Below are 20960 nucleotides of genomic sequence, written 5' to 3' on the forward strand. Positions count from 1 at the left end.
AGTGTGTTGCTATCTCTACCGCAAAAGGAGTAAAGTAATCAATGTAAATGCGGAAGCTTAAAGAGCAAGGTAGAGATATGCAAACTCCTGTCGACGACTCTGGTATTTTTACCGAGGTATCGAGATGCGCGTAAGCTTCCCCCTAGTCCTCGTTGGAGACCCTCACAAGGAATCCCTCACAAGGGCCAAGCTCCTGGTCGGGTAACTTCATGGATAGCCTCGGGCCTTCCCCACGCGCAAGTGGGTCTCCAACGTGCCTTCTGGCAAGCCTCTCCCAGATGCTCTCCACCGTCTTCACTATCAAGCTTCCGACCAAAATGCCACGGGCCTTGTTCCCTCCGGTATACGGTGGCGGCCACACCATAAACGCGGTTGGTGTGATCTCGCAAGACTACAAGCCCCCCCGATGTACAACAATGGTGCACGCAAGCACCGAGTGGTAAGAGGTATGCAAACCTCACTAAACACTAGGCCTAAACCTAGAGCAAGCGCATAAGCGGTGGTCTAATCAACATAAGCACTTCGCAAAGCACCTACGCTAATCACCTAATAAAACACTAAGCACTATGCAAGTGGAGATCACTAAAATGGTGTATCAACACCCTTGATATGTTTCCTTAGCTCCACACACCTCATTTGGCCGGTTGGAGGTTGTATTTATAAGCCCTACTAAGAAAGTAGCCGTTGGGGATGAAATCCTGCTTTTCTGCTACTGACCGGACGCTGATCACGTCCTGACCGGACACGTCCGATCGCATTTTTGCCACTCTAGAACCTCTCTGTACTCGACCGGACTCTGCTGCCCTACGTCCGGTCGATCTGTCATCAGCGTCCGGTCATGCCTGTTGCCGATCCTCTTGATCGGAGCATCCGGTCACTTTCCTCCAGCGTCCAGTCCAGCGTTCGGTCACCTCTGTGAGCTCGTTTCTTCACGATCTTGCATACGGCTTGGTTCCTATCTTCATGCTTGGACTTTGCTTGATATCTTGGGTCTTCTCTTGTGCTTCTAGGGTCTTTCTTATGGTGTTGATCATTAGATCATCACATCGCCTTCGTCCAAGTCACGTCTTGCATCCTATTGAACTATAAAACAATCACTTACAACTTCATTAGTCCAATTTGGTTGTGTTGATCATCAAACACCAAAATCCAAAGTAAATGGGCCAAGGGTCCATTTTCCTTACAATCTCCCCCTTTTTGGTGATTGATGACAACACGACCAAAGCAAGCAAATAATAAAAATTTGTAATTTAAAATCTATCTACTTGCTAGGATGCAATGCAAGGGGCAAGGTTATATGATGCTAAAAGATACTACTTGTAAGACTAGATACTATATAAAAACTTATCTTGCCCTTGCAAACGTCCTCATGTGTCATTATGGATTTAAGCCTTGCTTCCTACAAATTCTCCCCATTACATAGGCAATCCATAATCCACTATCCTCCCTTTCTCGGACCATTACCACTTGTAGACCATTACCACTTGTAAATTATTATGATCTAGCTTTTGGTCCTACAAATTAATGCTTGATTTTGGTCCTCTAAATTCTCCCCCTTTGAAATCAAACACCAAAAAGGAAGACATTAGTAGCACAAGGGAGGGTCAAACTTTGTGATCCTTTGTATGTAGAGTGGAATAGGTCACAAATTTTGACTCTCACATTATATAGACTAAGCTCCCCCTAAATATATGCATACATATGGTAGAAGGCAAAGCATATGCATAGTTGGCAAATTATTGCTTAAGGGAATTTAATCTATATAATGCATGGAGAAAGCATATAAATATCAAAAAGAAATTAACATGATGATATTGGTTTAGAAATACCACATGTGGAAACCAATTTGATTTCTACCATTTGCAATAGATGGTGTATACTTGAAGTATGATGCTTAACTCCGGGGACTCCATTTTCCTTGCAATGAGACTACTACACACATGATAAGCTTACAAAAGGTGTTAGTCTCAAAGCATCCAACTTGTAGAGTAACCTCCCTCTAAATTTATGCACACGAGTATGGAATACTTGTAGGAAACATGCACATTGATTTAGAATAAAAAAATACCACTTGAAAGATGACATCATGTGAATGTGAGAGTCATTTTCGAAGGCGATATTCAGGAGAAATTATCTACAATTTGGACTATGGCACATATTAGATGAACAATCGAAAGATAAGCTATGTGTCGTGTTCCTGAACAATTTTAAACCATGTAGGTTTGCTCCAAGGGTTAAGAATGGAACCGAACAAGCCTACCATAAGATATACCTAGTGTATGCATGACAAAATATATAAGCATACAAATGCAAACATAGGCATGAAAAGTAACTAGATGCTTAAAGATATCAATTTGTAAGAAATACCACTTGTAGGAAATGCAAATTGATACTACTTGAAGGAAATTGAATCTAGTTACCTAACATGGGGAGGGGAATTTGGGTCCATAGTAGTCACTAACCCACTTGGCAATGATTTTATCCATCATGATGCACCCCATGAAATACACCCATACTTTGCCAAGTCTCTAAATTCCCCGAAGTCCATTGGACTTCTCACTTCCCTTTTGGGATCCAAACCTTCTTGGTGCTCTTCATGTTGGAAATGATTTCCTTTGGCACACAAAAGTGTTTGACCCCATTGTTGGCTTGCTTGTTCACCTTGATGGCCACCACCTTGTCATTTTTGTTCTTCAAAAGATAAGGTGTGGAGGCCTTCTTATCCACCTTGTTGGTGTAGGTGTTGGAGAGCTTGCTTGTTTGCTTCTTCTCTTTCTTCTTTGTTCCTCCCCCATTCTTCACCTTGCACTTATAGGACTTGTGACCTTCCTTGTGGCACACATAGCAAACCATGGTTTGTCCTTCATCAAGCTTCTTCACTCCCTTGACAGTGTTATCTTGATGAAGTTGGGCTTGCTTTGTCTTGCCTTTCACTTAAATCAAGTCCTTGGTGAGGCGAGCTACTTCTTGCTTGAGTTGCTCATTCTCCTTTGCAACCTCTTGTGTGCATGTATCTACAACAACTTTCTCAACACAAACTTGGTTACATAAAGATGAGTCTAAACATAAATCATTACAAGAAGTAGAGGCATCCTTTTTAGACATGTTAAAGATAGAACTTTTCTTTTTAGATGCCTTGGTGGTGATTGTATTAACGGCTTCAAGATTAGCAACTTTATTAGTTAGCTCATTACAATGTTTGCACATGGTTTCCATTTTAGCAAACAAACTTTTATAAGCATCTTATGAGCTAGCTAACTTTTCTTTTAATTTTTCATTTTTCTTTACAAGTTGCTCATCATTGATTGTGAATGCATTTGTTGTTGCACTAGCCTCAAGTTTCTCAATTTAGTAGATAGTTCAACATTGAGATTAACAAAGTTCTCATATTGTTCAAGTAAAGTTTTATATGCTTCTTGTGAACTATCTAGCTTCCCTTTTAATTTTTCGAGCTTCTTTTGTTGACTAGTGCAAACTTTAGCATAATTAAGATTTTATTGCACAATTTCATCATAAGAAGGCATTTCATCATCACTATCACTCTCACTAGAGGATGAGCTTTTGTTACCTAGTGTCATAAGGCATATACGAGAAGAGCTTGATGATGAGTGCTTGCGCCCTCGCCTCTTGTGATGGTGTTCTTCTTCACTTGAAGAATCATCTCATGACCTTATTGATGTGAGGGCTTGGTTCTTGTACGCCTTCTTCTTTGTTTTGGGTGTGGGCTTGTTTGGACAAACTTCCACAAAGTGCCCCAACTCGCCGCATCCATAGCATCCTCTCTTTCTTTGCTCATTTCTTTGATTAGTGAAGATGATATCTTGGATTTGGATGGGCACACCCTTGACATTGAGCCTTTGGATCATCTTCTCCACCTTGTTGATTAGTTTGATTGATTCTTCATCAAGGCCGGAGGTGGAGGAGGAAGATTGATCATCTTCACTTGGATCTTCATCATCATCATCATCATCATCATCTTCTTCTTCTTCTTCATCTTCACTTGAGGAGCTTGAGCTTGAGCTTGTCTCAACTTACTTGCTCTTTATTTTCTTTTTCTTGCTACATGCGAGAGCTTTGCCTTTGCTCGATGAAGAGGCTTCATTTTAACCCATCTTATGTGATATTTCAAATGCCACTAACTTGCCAATGACTATGCCTGGGGTCATGGTGCTCAAGTTCTCCATGTTGTAAAGGATGGTGATGATGCTTGCATATTTCTTTTGCGGTAGCATGGAGATGATCTTCCTCACAATGTCCGCATCATCTAGCTTTGTTAGTCCTATTGAATGGAGCTCATTGATAATTAGATTCAAACGAGAATACATATCATGAACAAGCTCATCATCATTCATTGTAAAGGAATCATAATTTTGTTTAGCTAGACAATGTTTTTGCTCACGGACATTAGATGTGTTGTCATGGAGCTCTTGGAGTTTTAACCAAATTTCATGTGCCGTATTTAAAGTGAACACTTGGTTAAACACGTCCATACTAAATGATTCAAACAAGCAATTTTTTAGCTCTAGCATTGAAATGAATTTCCTTTTCTTCACTCTTCGTGGGTTTATCGGGATTCTTAATGGTTTTCATCTCGTCACGAGTGACTCTCCAAACATCCAAATCAACCGCTCAAGGTAGCAAGCCATTCTAGCTTTATAATAGGGGAAGTTAGTGCTGTCAAAGTACGGAGGCCTACAGGTATCCATCCCAACCACTCTAAATAGTGTCGGCTCAACGCCAGTTAAGCCAAAGGTCCAAATTGAGCCAACCGGCTCTGATACCAATTGAAGGGGACCATGACGCCTAAGAGGGGCGAGTGAATTAGGCAACTTAAATTTTTAAATCAAAACTATGGCCTCTTTTTTTAAATCAACCGACTATTGGAGCCGCGATTAACTGATCGGATGCTGCCAGCGTCCAGTCACATGCCACCGAACGCGTCCGGTCGCATTTTCGCCACTCTAGAACCTCTCTGTACTCAACTGGACTCTGCTGCCCTGCGTCCGGTCGATCTGTCGCCAGCGTCCGGTCCAGCGTCCGGTCACTGTTGCCGAGCCTCTTGATCGGAGCGTCCGGTCGCATTTTTGCCACTCTGGAACCTCTCTGTTCTCAACCGGACTCTGCTGCCCTACGTCCGGTCGATCTGCCGCCAGCGTCCGGTCCAGCGTCCGGTCACTGTTGCCGAGCCTCTTGATCGGAGCGTCCGGTCACTTTCCTCCACCGTCCGGTCACTTCTGTGAGCTCGTTTCTTCACGATCTTACGTATAGCTTGGTTCCTATCTTCATGCTTGGACTTTGCTTGATATCTTAGGTCTTCTCTTGTGCTTCTAGGGTCTTGCTTATGGTGTTGATCATCGGATCATCATGTTGCCTTCGTCAAAGTCACGTCTTGCATCCTATTGAACTACAAAATAATCACTTGCAACTTTATTAGTCCAATTTGGTTGTGTTGATCATCAAACACCAAAATCCAAAGTAAATGGGTCAAGGCTCCATTTTCCTTACAGTGATCTCCTCTAGATCTTGCAGAGCTACTCAAAAAGTTGAACAGCACAAGGCTTGCATCCTTCTTTTCGTCGACCATCTTAGTAGATAGATCGCCCCAGCGGAGTTGTCAAAAAGTTTGTTGACGCTGATTCAGATTACACGTTGGTAGGAGATAGATCACCCTAGGCCACACATGACTTAGATACGCAATGGAGGGAGGTCTAAGCGACGAGGCTGGCAGGTCGATGAGGCCAATTTGACGCTCATTCTTCACTCGAAAAAAGAGATGCCCTAGGATTTGCAAGGCTGAACATGAGCAAATCTCATCGAGAGCCGTGCTGAACAGTAAGGGGTTGAAAAATCTTTAGGTAGAAGATAAAAAAAAGAAAATTTGATTTTGATAAGTGGATAAATGGATCTATCAATCGAACATGATCCTCTCATATAAATATAGGAGCGGTCTTATACCAATAAAAATCTCCTAACCATTGATTAATCATGTATACAACAGGTGAAACACGTACTTTTCTAACCACAACATACAAAAGCTTAAGCTCATTAATTTTAACTATTCTCGCATTAGCTCTAGAAAACAAGGTAATGGCAAGCCAACAATGTATGAATCTCAAAGTTTGATTATGAATATCAATAGTTCTAGGTGCATCACACTTAGTTTGTCCAGTTTTTTTCTTGTAAAACCTGCATTTCTTCTAAAACGGTCTTTTTACATGAGATTTAATAATAGCAAACTGATGGAAATGTCATATAGATAGAAAAATTGATAGAGTGGACAAATAAGAAACATTTCAAGTTCGAGTGTCAAATAGAAGAGCACAACTTTTTCTAGTGTCAAATAAAAAATTTTCTAAAAAATCAAACTCTACGGAGAAGAAGTTGGCACTATTAGCACCATATTTCAAAGATCACAGTATGTAGTAATGCCCCAAAGGTTGTTGTATGCTCTTTTCCATGCCAAAAGTTGTTGCATGCTCTCCTTCTCATGCCGGTTCTTTCTGATTCTTTCTCCACTCATAAATAGGCATCCACCGAAGAACGTTTACCGCTCCAAGGTTTACTAGATCTAACATTATTATTTTTTTGCGAAAAAGATCTAACATTATTATTTACTTATAAGTTTATAACATGTGAAGTGATGCTTAAACTCATCTTTCATTGGGGAGGCGTAATTATGGGTTCTCCGCACCATCGTGAAAGGACATCTCCGGCTCGAGAAAATGTCGAAGAAGCGCATCACCGGAGCAAAATAGAGGTAACTGAAGACCCTTGAGATCAACATGATATGGAGCTGATCCAAAATTCTCAACCATTGATGTGGGCGCCAAACTAATCCGAGCGGCCCATTGGAAACAGACTCCTCATCTCCGCCGCCGGTAGGCCGGCGCGACTCTTGCAAAACCCTCGACCCGGACGGCCGCCGCCGCCTCTGACTCACGCCATGGCGCGGACGATGCTGCCGTCTCCCTCGCTTCACGCCACCGTCAAGAGAGAAATCGACGTCGCAGAGCCCAGCGCTCACACGCCGGCGCCACCGCCCCGCAAGAAGCGCCGCCGCGGAGGCCGCCTCCCAGTAACCCCGACCCAGCTTCCCCTGAGTCCTCCCCTCCTCACGCCCCAGACCATCCCGTCGGTGGCATCAGGGGACGCGTCCGTGGCCGGCTTAACGCCGACGCCCGCGTGCTCCGCCGTCAAGGTCGAGCCCGGCGCGGACGCCGGGGTGGGGGGGCACCGGAGGGCGTCCGGGAAACCGAACGAGTCGCGTGACCCTCGCTCCATCTCGAGGCCCGCGGCAGCAGAGCCTCCCACCCTCTGGCTTAACCGCCGCCGACTGGGCCAGATCCTCCACGAGCTCGCGGGAGCGCACCAGTGGCGCGACGCGGCCCGCGTCGTCTCGACGCTCCTCAGCGGCAACCGAAAGCCCGACTCCTACGAGGAGACCCGCCGAATGTTCGTGGTAAGCAACCATGCCTGATAAAATTTGCAATTTTTTTTACTTTGTTTTAGTTGGCGTTTCTGATGTAAGTGCTGGATGAAAGGTGGCCATGGAGATCCATAAGCGGCTTGCTAAGGACAGCAGCGTGCAGCACGGCGGCAGGAGCAGCTACTACCTCAGAACGCAGAAGTTGTTCAATGTTTGGATGCGAAAGCTGATTTGGTTTCCTTCTTGCCCAAAAGTAAGTTCCAAATTCTACCATCAAGCTTCCGTAATCTAGAGGGATTAGTGTTATACTAGTATAACTGAAATGAGAAATATATGAATGAAACTGAACACATACCTTGGGTTATACTACTAGTGCTTCGTATAGGGACATATCTGGAATATTTTTGGGAGGACAAAATAATTGTGTGTTTCTACATCAGGATTACAAGGATTTTTATTTTTAAATACTAATGTGATGGTTTTCGTTTTACCTGCAGAATGCCCTTTTTTGCTTTTAATTTTATAATATTGATAGATGGGAAAACACGATAACTTATGTTCTGCTGCCTGCTTGGCCATTTTTTTATTGTTATTTTTAGATACTTGATGACTTTTTTTTTTCATTTGACAGAAAAACTTGGTTACACTTGAACTGGCCCTATTTTACCTTTCACAAGGCAACATCGACAATGCACACATCGCAACAAGAACGTGCGTCACTCATTCAGTGTTCTCCTTTGTTCCATCTGTTAGACATCTTGATCTGCTGTGGTCATGGGTTACATACAAGCCTGTTCCCTTCATTTTTTATGTTCACTTCTATGAAACATGTTACCTGTATGTAGACATCCAAGAAAAAGGTCATGGGTTGCAAAGATTATTAGCATATTTTTTTTCTTCGCTTGAGGTCAATGAATTACAAGATACTTGAGTTGTAGTTTAGACGTGCAATTTCCAATATGGCTTCAGAATATACATATGCACTTCTATCACTGCAAAAGACTATACATTTCTTAAATTAGATATTTCTTCTGCTGAAAGTTTCCTAGTACCTTATGTGCAGTTTCTGTGATACTTGCTTAGGGTTGAAGCTTTTGGGTATTAGTTGCTTGCCACCTTTCCCTTCTGTCTTTTTTTAGTTCTTTCCACATGACTGAATTGATGTACTTTGAGAACTTGATAATTTCTTTTGTTTATCAGCCTTATCGCCAAGGGCAAACTGCAGAGAGAACCAATCTTAAATCTGGTTCATGGTTTGATATCATTTGATAAATGGTACTCTGGCTTGCCTAAAGATATGCAAGTTGAGGATTTTGATGTTTATGATGAATCATGCGGTATTTCCATGAAGCCAAATGGTTCTGAAGGAACTGATCTTCTGGATAATTCAGATGAGAATAGCATGGATATTGATGAGTCCAGTTTGGCTTCTTGCTCTTCAGAAAGTTCGATCAATAATGAGAATATAGACAGAAAAATGAATAACAAACCTGGTTTTGTTCACCCTAAGGAGGAAATGGATCCACTTGAATCACAAGCAAATGAAAACTTGCGAAGCATATTTTTGAATACCTCTGATGGTCCTACTTGTGGTAAGTATCAATTTTGTTGTAGTTGTTCTTTTGTGTTCTTCAAGGTGTTCTTTTGCTTTCTGTTTCAGTTAAAAAGTGAGATACTTTAACTGTTCTAGACTTCTAGTTACACGAAGGAATTTGTACTCAGGGGCAGATGTAACGATCCCATATCGAGACCATATGGGCTAAAGTACATTAAAAATGCTTAAATGTTAAATGTTAATGTAGCACCTACCAGAGTTTTTTGGTGCTAGCCCACATTTTGTTTTTAGTGCATCCAGTTCTGATGCACCTCTGCAGTGGTTTTCCAGAATCCATTACTAAAATAATTCTAAGTTGTTCGATACATGATCTAGTCTAGATTCTAAGTATCCTTTTCATTGTATGAGTAAGTAAATTATGAAGACTCAATGAGTATGAAAAAGAGAAGAGTGAACAGGACATTTTGTATGCATTTCCTTAAGTCTTTCTACTTCATTTTGGTACAAAACAAGCTAGATTTTCTTTATTTCTAGTTTGTTTGCATCTTGTTGCAGTTGGGGTGGTGAGGATTGAGTTACTTTACTTGTAGCTTCTGTTATGAACATGTTGCTTGAAGATACAGCTTCAGCTCAAAAAGAAACTAGACCGGCGGGAGGAGACATCTCCTGGGCATTTTAATTAAAACAGAGCATCAGAGCCTAGACTCTTGGCGTGTGTTTGGTTGCATGGTTGAAGGAGGATGGGATGGATCAGTCCCTCTTTTAGAGGTGGTTGGATTGGAGACACTAGGGGGCAGGATCATCCCAAATGAGAATATACCTCCATGATGCGGGCTCGCTGGCTCGCGCTGTCCCTCCAAATTTGGTGGACGGGGTAATCCATGTTCCTCATTCCAGCTCCATGTGATGCACACGAGACGTTCGGTGCAGTAACATGATGCACGTGCCGTCCCTTTCACCCCACCTCTTGTAGGTTGTAGCGCTGGCGATTGAGCACCGTGGACTAGTTGCGGTGTTGGTGAGTGCGGCATGAGTGGAGCAGCACCGCGAGGCGAGTAGCAGTGTTGGTGAGCGGAGCAGCAGCTGTCATGGCAGAGTGGCAGTGGAAGCAGAGCGGTAGTTGGTCACAGCATGAAGCAGGCATCGGTATCCTAGCAGAGAAGCAGCAGGTGGTGGCGCTTGGGTCTGGATGTGAAGGAAGGAGAAAAAGGTTTGGGAATTGGTATGGATGGAAGCTGCTGAAATCCAGGCCCACATGGTAGTCATAGTAATGAGGAAATGAAGGAGAAAAGATAACAAGAAGAAAACAATTGGATTAGAGAGGTAATCTCACCAACAAAAGTTAGAGGGTAACCATATCAATGTGTCATATCCTCATCCCTCAATCCTAACACTGGACAGGACCATTCCATCCCATTTTATTCCTCTAATCTAACAAAAAATAGGGATCGTCCCATCCCTCAAACCAAACAAAGACTGGGACGATCCCATCCTCAAAGATTGGAACAGGACCATCCCATCCCAGGTTGTCCCTAAATCAAACACACGCTTACCGGTCTAGAAAGGCCCCAAAGGTTGGCTTCACACTTGAGAATTACATCCTGTTGGTGGCACCTCTTTTAGGCCAGCAGCTTTCTGTGTTTATTGGATTATTGGATATGAAGTGTGAGCCAACGAGGGCCTTTTTTAACCTAGCCTGAAATTCACAACCACAGGCAGTCGAACTCGGGACTTGGGGTGCTACTTGAGCTGTGCTAACCAGTCAAGTCACAGGCTTGTTTGCGAAGATGCAGCTTCATTTGTGTTTCTTGTCAGACTAGTCCTCAGACCAATCCACCTCATTAAGCTGAATTACCACCTTACCATATTCCTCTATTAATTTTGCGACTTGTTGTGAAGTCATATCTGTAGCTCCACATGATTGTATCCTAAAATGTTACATTCTGTTGTCTGCACTGAAGGATTGGAGCAGAGCCTTCTGCCTTTAAAGCTAAAGTTTGCTACTGGGGCTTCCAATGATTGTTTTGATAAATATATGAAGTACAAGTCTGTGCCTAATACCTTATATGAAGATGCAGAAAAATGTCTAAGATTGGCTCTTTATTCAAATCCGCCGGTGATGGCTGCGTTATTACCACTAATACAGGTATTTGGTACTTGATCTCCCATACATATGAGAAGCTACGTGATTCTGCAACTGTATTCAAACTAAAACCAAATTGCCCTGCGTGAACTAGCCTTTTATTTAATACACCATTTTCATCTAGTTTGTGCATCATTGTACCATTTTCTGCTTCTGGCCCTCTCTTTTGGTTACCTTCCCTCAAATCCTCCAAATTGTAATAAGCCGTTTGTTAGAGGGGAATGCTGCTAGGAAGATAGCCAGGCGGACTTGGCTTGGAGGGAGACTAGAGTTCTGGGGAGACTTGGATTACTTCTTCATATTGATTAATTACAAAGAGAGGCGTGTGTATACCTCATATAGAGCCAGCCTAACAACCCCTAATCTAATCATCATAATGAATCTTATCTGTTGCTGCATAGGCTGCTGCGCCTCCTCCCTGAATTGGCCCCTATCGCTGCCAATAACGTCTCCTTTTCCCTTGCAAAACAGCTCACCCTTGAGCTGTGATGGAAATCATATAACTGCAGACCTTACCTGATCGTTGATCTGATGTGCACATGCAGGTGCACATAAATACTGTGCTGAAAGAAGCCTTTTTACATCTCGGCTTCATTTTATTTGCGAGTGAGACTTGGAATTAACTTGAACTCTTTATTTGTGTCGCATATCCAAATATAGGTGGACCCCCATCCTGAAGGATGAAAGATAGGGACTTAGGCTGCTCCTGAATTCTTGCATGCACCAATATGGCTCACGGGGAATATCTCCTAATTCTTGGTCCACTTTATCTCCTGCTTCATTTTTTGACTTCTCTCGCAGAATTGTTCAGGCAGTAGAGTGGAGTCCAAAAGGGAGTGGAATTCAAAAGAAAACATTCATGCAGCTGAAATTATTTGCAGGATTTGCTTGCTATCTTTTATCTTCGTGTGAAGAATGGAAACTCCAGTCCTCAATAGGTAGATCTGCATGATTAGATGCATACAGGAACTCTCCTTGATAGCATGGGATTCGCGAGACTAAAGCAGATGTAATGAGCCCTAGTTCATTAGGGGTAAACATCACCGGGAAGATAGCTAGGCGGAGTTGGCTTGGAGGGAGACTAGATTTTTTGGGAGACTTTGATTGATTCTTCTTCATTGATTAACTAAAAAGAGAGGTATTCGTGTGCATTATATAAAGCCAGCATTACAACCCCTAATCTAATCCAACAACTTCTTTCTGTATATCTTTCTTTTCTTTTACTCTTACCCTGCTATTTTCTCACAGTTTCTTAGAGTAGTATGGTATGACCTCACTTCACCTCACTCATAAGTACCCTAGCCATAGGAGGTGGGTGGATTGCCACGCCTCACTTTAGCACCTCGACATTGGGTGGTACAACCTGCATTCTAATGGAAGTTGGTTCTCAGTTTTTTTACATGTGCCTACGCTATCCAATGCATGAGAGACATCTTGGTTTTCTGGACACCCCCTCTCCTCTACATCACTCGTGCTGCACCACATCGCTTATAGTGCAAGCGGTAGAGTCTTACCGCCTGTGACCGTAAGGTCCCGGGTTCGAGTCGCGGTCTCCTCGCATTGCACAGGCGAGGGTAAGGCTTGCCACTGACACCCTTCCCCAGACCCCGCACAGAGCGGGAGCTCTCTGTAGTGGGTACGCCCTTTACATTCCTTTAGAGACCAGATTTTCTTTTTCAAGTTGTTATTGGGTACACCATAATTTGTTCTTAGTCTTTGCATCTTTGGTACCATATTGACATAATGACATTGATCTAGTCTTCCGTTGTGGGACTCTCCAATGATACTTTGGTAAATCACGAGTATATGGCTAGATACAACTCTGATCGAAATCGCTGCTGTATCACTGGACAGCACCGATGCCAACACGGCAACAAGCCAAAAACCGAGCCAGCCCCCTTCTACACAGCTCCTCCTTTTACAGATACACGGTCACCCTGGCCTCGTCTGTGAACACACGCACGCCCCCTTTTCACACGGCCCATCTCCTCAGCAGACCTGGCCTGGTCTTGTGCCGCTTTGCCGCCTTCCTTGATTCTCCTGGTACACCTGTAGTAGAGTTGCTGACATCCGTGTTTTCTTTCATTCCTGTTTCATATCAAGCTAATCATGTGCTGCTTGTTTTGAATCGACGTGGAATGCTCTGTGAATTTCATTTACTTTTATGATTTTTTGTTTTACCATTGGTTCATTTTTTTTGCTACATACGTTTTGACAGATTCTCCTCCTTGGTGATAAACTGAAAGATGCACTAAATGAGCTTGAAAAGGCCTGCCTCAGTTCAACTACAGCCCACCCTTTCAGGTAAAACAATGTGTCATCTTGAATCATGGTATTTTTGAATCATCTAGTCTGTGTTTTTCCTCGTCTGATTAAAAACAAGGTTTTGTGATTTGAGTAGTTTAAGTTAATTCGTTTCTTGCTGCAGGTTGAGAGGTAGGCTGCTGGAAGAGTATGACCAAAACCAGGTATCAACCATTTCCTCTTGCTATGAGGAGGCTTTGAGAAGAGATCCTACATGTAGCTACTCCATGGAGAGGCTAATCAAAATGCATAGAAAAGGTTTGGGCTTAACAGCTTTTCTTCCAGATTTTTCTACTGTTTAATCACAGTACTACTTGGATAGCTGAATTATTCTTCCATATAACTGTGTTAAACTCTTTGCTGGTATGATTGGCTATCTGTGATCATGTATGGACTTTTGGTGCATAGAATATCCACAGGTTTTCACTTCACTAAACTGAGGCTTCCTTGGTAAAGGCATTTGAAATATTCCACTTTCAACTGAGCCTTGACTAAACATATCATTCAAGGATTACTGCCATACCTGTCAAACTTTTAAAAACTTGGACAATCAATACATAAAACCCTAAGTAGGTTGACACTTGACAGCATAAGATTAGTATTAGTAGAACCTTCATGAAAGGTACTTTCACATTGTGTAACATTTATATTTTTCGTATTAGAAATTGATAGTCGACAGTCTAAGGTCCTGTCCTATTTTATTCAAAGCAGGACAGAATAAAATATTAGTTTGGCCGCAGTTTCCACACGCGCCTCCATAAGCTAGAGCAGCCTACAGCTACCCCTAGTCAGCAGGGTGTTAGGCTGCTGCAGTTCAGATATGGAAGAATCAACTACAGCTTATACATTTTTCCTCACGCCAAAACATTAACTTCATGTTTTCAATGTTCCTGTGACTATTTTCCATGGTGCAAAAATATTTGAACATCAATTTAGGTTGTGGTGATTTGAAGTATTTTGTGCTAAGCAAATGTTTGTGCCACTAACACCCTTCCCCAGACCCCGCACAGAGCGGGAGCTCTCTGCACTGGGTACGCCCTTTTTTAAATGTTTGTATTCATCACTTTTTCTTCTGTTGGTTGCCCCTGGATCACTATCCAACTATTTGAGGCAATAGCTTTACTTTTAGACTTGTCATTGTACTTCTTATGTGGGAAATGAAGTATTTTGCTAAATAATGTTTGCCTTCGCCTTTTTTTTTTTGGTATTGGTTACCCCCAGGATATTATAATGCCATCCAAATACTCGAGGCAATAGCTTTACATTTAGATTCCGTCAATGGAAAAACCTGCATCTGGGAAGAGCTTGTATCATGTTTCCTTCGGCTTTTTTCTGACAATACTGCTGACTATGAGGATTGCATATCATGTACTAATACCCATGGAGATGAAGCATTGGAGGTTTCCGGTAAATTGTCTTCAGTCTTTTTTGAGCGGTTTACCAGAGAATCATGGAAGGCCCGATGCAGATGGTGGGCACACCATCATTTCAGCCAAAATGCTTATACATCAGAAACTCGATCAGGTAGCCAAATTGCTCATTCGTCATTTATATTACTGGCATAAAATGACATAATGTCCTACTTTAATTAAGATTAGTTAGGCCAGTAAGTGTCATCCATATTGACTCTAATTTGTTCCATATTATACTATGCGAGAGTGGGAATATTTTTTTGGTTGATCTACGGTTACTGTTTTCATGAAGATGATGGGTATCTGTATGCAGAACCCTGCAGCATATTGTTTAGTATTGGATCACCGATAAGCCAATTTGATTCAATTCTTTACTGTGGTGTATTGGTGTGAAAAGGTTCTCTGGTATTCCATGTTCCTGTGACAGCTGTTAGCTTGTTGTTCCTTAGCTGTACATAATGATAACCTTATCAGTGAGGTTTGTGAGCATGTCAGCGACACAAGGTATGGTGGGGCTACACCCAAATTGGGAGAGTAACGGTGACTTGGATTACTATTCCAAAATCTAGTGTCATTAGATTGCTGTCCCAAAACGTTGATAGTAAACATATTTAGTGGTATGGTGCTTCCCTGGAGAACATAATGACATTATTGTGTGGAATTAGAATTATCAGGCACATATCCCCCTTAGCATGCTATATTTAGATGTGTGCGATGGGATCATGGCTAAAAATGGTTCTGTGTTTTTACAGGTGATTGCAAGCTCCTGGCTGCAAAGGCGGCTTGTGCTGCTCATTTGTTTGGACCAGAATTCCCATATGTCAAAGCAGTTGGGAGCTATATTGCAAAGCAAGAAGCTCTGGATGAAATCAGTGTCCTAGTGAGGAATAAGCAGCACTCTGTCAGGCTATTAGAAACTTTGGAGAAACTAACCTCATGATTCGTCTTGATCCGACATTTCACCATTGCTTGGTGTTGGTAATTAGCATAATGTTGACAATGTTTTGATAGACCCCCCTTAGGAGGCAAAATTTTGTAGGATCAATAGCATGCCACCAATGTAGTGTTGTTGTAGGCAGAATCTTGGTGCTGGTGATGTCATACGTTGTGTGTAGCAGCAAAGAAGCAAAGACAACAGAAACCTAAGAAATAGATGCCATCTAATTTTTTGTTCCCTTGTGAAATGTAAATGCAAGGGCGAGAAGTATCCTGAAAGCTACACTTCTTTCGTTATACTTAGCGTGCCGCACCGAAGCTGGTATTAAAGCCGACTCATAAGCCGGTTGAAGTTGTTTTGTTGTGAGAAAAATACTGTAGATTCTAGCGGATAAGCCGGCTGATAAGTTCAAGCAAACAGGTCCTTGTAGTTTGCTGTAACTGTAATCCCTTGTAACTGTTCCTCTTGTAGTTTGCTGTTTTGATAAAAACAAAGTGCGCTGCAGCTCAGCCTTGTGAATTAAGAACAATGAAGGATAGTGTAATAATTGTCCTCCTTTGTCTGCCACTCTGCCTGAGATACCCAGATCGTGGTCTTTTGCAACTTGTTGAACATCCTGTTTGTTGTTTGGGAAAAACTGGTTTGGAAAAGAAAAAAAAAAGAAAAACACATAGCAAGGCAGTGCTGACTGCTGATGGAGATGGGCGCGCCATACCATCCATAAGGGCTCGACATCAGTCATGACAAATCTTGCAATGGATCATCGCTCCTGACGTAGACTGTAACTGCATAGGTGGCATGAATTGAGGGGGAATGGACATCCAGGAGTGCACGTAGAGTCAGAGTGGAGAGGGAGAGAATGGTGTGAATTGAGGGGGAATGGGCATCCAGATTCTACGTAGTCAGAGTGGAGAGGGGGAGAAGGAGCCACCACGGTTTGCATTGAGTGGAGGAAGGAAGAGCGCTATTGCAGAGACGAGAAGAGTTGGCTTCCCATAGGCCACAGTTGTGATTCTATCATGGAACGACCAAAGGAACACAAGGCAAACACATAGGTAGAGTATAGAATATGGTTAATATAGGTTCAGACAGGACCGAGACATTCCTCAACTTTCATAGCTCGACTTCTCTAGACTGGAACTCACAGCTCGCCGACGTGTATGACAAGCTCGTCTAGGGCTTCTACTGACTAGGAGTATAATCAAATCCCTCATCGACAAGTTCAAGAATCCGGTAGCCACAGCCCTACGTCACCCATCTGACAAAATTGTGTATGCACGGTACATCATCTGACGCTTCATCTAGTTCGCAGCCTCCTCCAGCCCAGGCATGTTGTTGACTCCGCAGCCGGGGCATGTGTACCGACGCTGCAGCTCCTCTGCAAGTGAAGCGTGCACCTTCTCCAGCTCAGCTGCCCGCGTGTTCCAGGTTAAAGAAAGCTTCGCCGAAAGCATGGGGAAATGTGAATAGAAACAGATAGCTCTGTACATAAATTTCAGGATATTCGCCGAGCTCCTGCAGCTGCTTTGTCTCTCCCATAACAGCCTCCATAAAAGCTCTCTTTGCTTGGACATCGGCCAGCTCCTGACGGACCTGCAAACAGAAAACTAAAATCATTGGTTTTGTTAAACTGGCGGGACAAAATGTCCTGGATCACCGAACCTTTCCCAACTAACGAGGGAGAGAACTGATGGTCAATATGGATTATTAAAATAGATGACACCGCAGTTCAAACCACACACATCCTCTGCCTGCACGTCAGCCATGACCCTTGACATTGCGCCGCCTACTAGTGTCTGTAATGCTGAACAGCTTTTGGCAAACACATGTACCACTCCACAGTTAATGAATTTGCCTTCAGATGCTTTAACCACACAGTAACAAGCATTATGCATCGCACTCGTCAGATGCCAACTTGTCGTTATCATGTTTCAAACTTTCCTGATTCATGAACTAAAACAGCTTAATATGCATTTGACAGTTTAATGGTTCGCATATACTGTCTAAACTTATTAAATAAAGAACATGTCAGCTGTCATTCAAATATCACGTAATTCACAGCCACAGATTTTCATCAGGGCGGTCTTATTGAACAGAAAATTGAAAAGATGTTGCCATGTTGGAAGATCTCTGCTTAATCGGTTAATATTGTGCAGATAAATATAATGCAATGCTTCGAGAAGAACAAACCTTATCATGATCAAGCAGATCCTTTTTATACTCTTCTTCCAAGATCTGCACCTCAGCTTCAGTGTTGCTCACCTTATCTGCCAACTCTTTCAAATTGCCTTCTGAGTCCACAGTTTTACTCTTGTCTCTGACATGTTCACCTACAAAAGGACATCTCAGATAGTGTAAAGGAATCCATCTAAAAAAAAAAAGATAGTGTAAGGGAATTAAGTGCACAAATTGATCCATATGTTAATTGCAAAATGTCAAAAAGAAGGAAACGAGCAGTCTCACTCAACATATCATAACTTCAATACATTTGACTACTGGAGAGGACAAAGGATGTTTAGACTAACTATAAGATGCTTCAGAAACAAGATGACAAATGGACACAGACAAAGAAAAAAGTTTTACAAAATTTAACAACACAAATTAGATTGGAATGATTTAGTAGTTTGCTGGAAAGGAAGACAGACACCGCTGGCCTGCGTGCCGTAGCAGCCCTCTCGGCTTGTAATAAGTCGAACTGGGTTTTAGTGGTATATTCTGTTGTATCTGTCTGGACCTTGGTTTTCTTTCTGGGGTGTCATAGACGCCGGCGGTTTTGGTTGCTCCACTGGCTGAGCCCTTTGTGCTCGGTCTGGTGAGCAATATGGGGTTTTTGGGTCTTAAACTTGTCTGATGGCATGAAACTTTGTAATTTTGTTACTATTTGTAATGAAGTTCGGTTTGTCCGTGTTGGAAAAAAAAAAGATTCATAAGTACAAAGCCAACACCAAACTGGGTTATCTCGAAGTTCCTCTCTGTTATTAAATAATCACATGTTTTGCTTACGGTATTAAATGAGCAATTATCAGCTGTCACCTGGCAACGCACAAAAACTCTAAATCATAACGTACAGAATCAGCTTCAACAATAACGACACAATTTAATATTGCAAGGTAAAAATTCAAGCAGAGTGCAGAGTGCAATTCTTAGAGTTCCAATCATCCATAATTTATTTTCTATAAAAGGAAAGAAAAGCTATAAAGAAGCAATAAACAAGAAATGACTAGAAAACACATATTCAATGGAACCCCTTGCACAATTCAGGAACAGAAAGTGGTATGTTGCATTCTGATTTTCACTACTTACCTTCTGTAGACAGCAGCTCACAGTGATTGTGCTCTGCTAATTCTAGAGAGGCCATCTGTTGAAATTGCCTGCAGAAGAGGAATATTATTTCTCTAGATAATGAACAAGATAGTACTACCTTTCGATGATTAACATGATAGCAACAAAATTCAAACTTACAAAAACAAGTTTTAGCCAGCAAGGAAATGCCAAATTGATGGAAATTGAAAACAGTTAAAGTAGGATGTAATAAGAATCTTAAAGTGCCCTCTTAGTGCAATGTCATGACTCATGCGAGCACCCCTGATACATGTTCCATATGAAAAGTGTCACCGCTGTGCTCCCTTGTTGTACCTCACATTCTCAAGTATTTTGAGAATACCCAAACAATACATCATATCCCTATTATACAGAGGTAGTTACTGCCAACACCGCTATAGGCAAAGCCAAAAAAAAGAAAAAGAGATGCAGCATCAGTTATAGTTTGTTTTATGAATGCATCAAACAACAAAAGAAGTCATAACATGCAAAACAAAACATTTCATACCTTATCTTTGCATTCATCTCATACATCTTGCTACTGAACTCCTCTCTGCAACAGTGGGGGGGAAGTATAAGCATGATCACAATAAAAATATAGTACAGAACAACACACATGTGACATTTTGCAGAGCAACAAAGCATTACATAGAGTACATATTACTCACCTCTCACTGTCTCCCTTGCTCTTTTAGAGCAAATTCGTGAAGCGCCAACAGCACATCCATTCCGATCCAAACCATACACCAGAATGAACATACGTTAATTAATACTAAAGCAACAAAGAGACCAAATTCGCTGCGAAATTTGGAGCTCTAACTTTGAGCGCGTCCAGATGAGTGCCGGCCTTCGAGATCTCCTCCTGGAGATGCGAGATCGTCGCCTAAACGCACCAAAGTAATTCGGATCACGAAAATTGGGCATAGCAAGCGCGATAATTCAGAAATTTCAGGGCGAGACGAGGAGAAACCTCTAGCGCAAGGATGGAGTCGGCGGCGATCGCGGCTTGCACCTGGCTCCCGCGGAGGTCCTGCTCCGCAGCCTCCCGCGCGCGCTTCGCGGCCTCGAGCTCCGCTGCGGCCGCGTCTGCCGCGGCGCGCGCATCGGCGAGGCGCCGCTTGAGGTCGGACACCCTGCGCTCTGCGCGCACGCCAAGCGGGAGACGGAGCGTCCGATCAGCCGCGGACGCGTGCGAATAACCTAGTGGCGTGCGCGCTCGGCGCGGGAGGGGTTGGGTGCAGCAGGGTGCTTACCGCCGTGGGACTTCTCGTAGGCGAAGTCGCGGATGATGGAGAGGAGCTGCTTCGGGGTGTCACCGCCCGACGCCGACGCAGCTGCAGCCATTGGTTCCGGGAAGCCGTCCGTGAAAGGCCCTTCTCGAAGCTTCTGGAGGTCGGTCAGGCCGGGAGGGGGGGTTTGGTTTTTTTTCCCGCCTTTCGATTTGGAGGGATGGTCGAAGAAGAGGGAAATGGAATGGGCTTGTAGTTGGTGTACACGTATGTTGCAAGCATCCGTTCCAAATGTTTCATCTGCTTTTTCAGATTTATGTTGCAAGTGCGTTTATTTGGATGGTGCATATGTTTCACACATACGTTGCAAGAGTAGGTTCAAAATGTTTTAGCTATTTCGGTCTTTATGTAGCAATAAGTGTTTTTATGTTGCAAGTTGTAAGTGTTTTATCTAGATATTGCATATGTTTCATACACATGTTGCAAGTATATGTTCTAAATGTTTCATCTGCTTCAGACTTATGTTCCCTTCAAGTTTTTTATGTTGCAAGTGTTTCGTATTTGAGAGGTATGTTTAGAGAGTTATGGGAGCATGGCCCAGGCGCCAGGGAAAGGGTGAAAGCTCTAGTTTGA

The 20960-nt window shown here is 42.8% G+C and overlaps 2 protein-coding genes across 2 annotated transcripts; one reads left to right on the forward strand and one right to left on the reverse strand.

Annotated features, from left to right (window-relative positions):
* The first annotated feature begins 6663 nt into the window (after nt 1-6663).
* LOC136528144 (uncharacterized) lies at nt 6664-16334 on the forward strand. The gene is made up of 10 exons (XM_066521058.1): nt 6664-6757; nt 6859-7459; nt 7542-7679; nt 8058-8137; nt 8627-9018; nt 10943-11127; nt 13343-13428; nt 13553-13686; nt 14650-14952; nt 15593-16334. Exons 2-10 carry the CDS (start codon nt 6944-6946, stop codon nt 15778-15780), a joined length of 2022 nt encoding a protein of 673 aa, XP_066377155.1. The 5' UTR covers nt 6664-6757; nt 6859-6943; the 3' UTR covers nt 15781-16334.
* Nucleotides 16335-16815: 481 nt separating this feature from the next.
* LOC136528918 (uncharacterized) lies at nt 16816-20558 on the reverse strand. The gene is made up of 9 exons (XM_066521922.1): nt 20352-20558; nt 20069-20238; nt 19919-19981; nt 19767-19786; nt 19607-19651; nt 19081-19148; nt 17968-18107; nt 17282-17370; nt 16816-17196 (listed from the first exon to the last, which is right to left on the reverse strand). Exons 1-9 carry the CDS (start codon nt 20440-20442, stop codon nt 17079-17081), a joined length of 804 nt encoding a protein of 267 aa, XP_066378019.1. The 5' UTR covers nt 20443-20558; the 3' UTR covers nt 16816-17078.
* Nucleotides 20559-20960: the final 402 nt, after the last annotated feature.

Source organism: Miscanthus floridulus, chromosome 19 (genome assembly GCF_019320115.1).
Source record: "Miscanthus floridulus cultivar M001 chromosome 19, ASM1932011v1, whole genome shotgun sequence".
NCBI lineage: Eukaryota > Viridiplantae > Streptophyta > Magnoliopsida > Poales > Poaceae > Miscanthus > Miscanthus floridulus.

What these genes read in the sequence shown, in the direction of transcription:
- LOC136528144 (XM_066521058.1), top strand. Translation starts at nt 6,944, where the DNA reads ATGGCGCGGACGATGCTGCCGTCTCCCTCGCTTCACGCCACCGTCAAG. An exon ending in CGTTATTACCACTAATACAG is followed by an intron (nt 11,128 to 13,342) that starts GTATTTGGTACT and finishes ACGTTTTGACAG; the next exon opens with ATTCTCCTCCTTGGTGATAA. An exon ending in TACATCAGAAACTCGATCAG is followed by an intron (nt 14,953 to 15,592) that starts GTAGCCAAATTG and finishes GTGTTTTTACAG; the next exon opens with GTGATTGCAAGCTCCTGGCT.
- LOC136528918 (XM_066521922.1), bottom strand. Translation starts at nt 20,442, where the DNA reads ATGGCTGCAGCTGCGTCGGCGTCGGGCGGTGACACCCCGAAGCAGCTC. An exon ending in ACTCCATCCTTGCGCTAGAG is followed by an intron (nt 19,982 to 20,068) that starts GTTTCTCCTCGT and finishes TGGTGCGTTTAG; the next exon opens with GCGACGATCTCGCATCTCCA. An exon ending in ATCTGCTTGATCATGATAAG is followed by an intron (nt 17,371 to 17,967) that starts GTTTGTTCTTCT and finishes TTCTGTTTGCAG; the next exon opens with GTCCGTCAGGAGCTGGCCGA.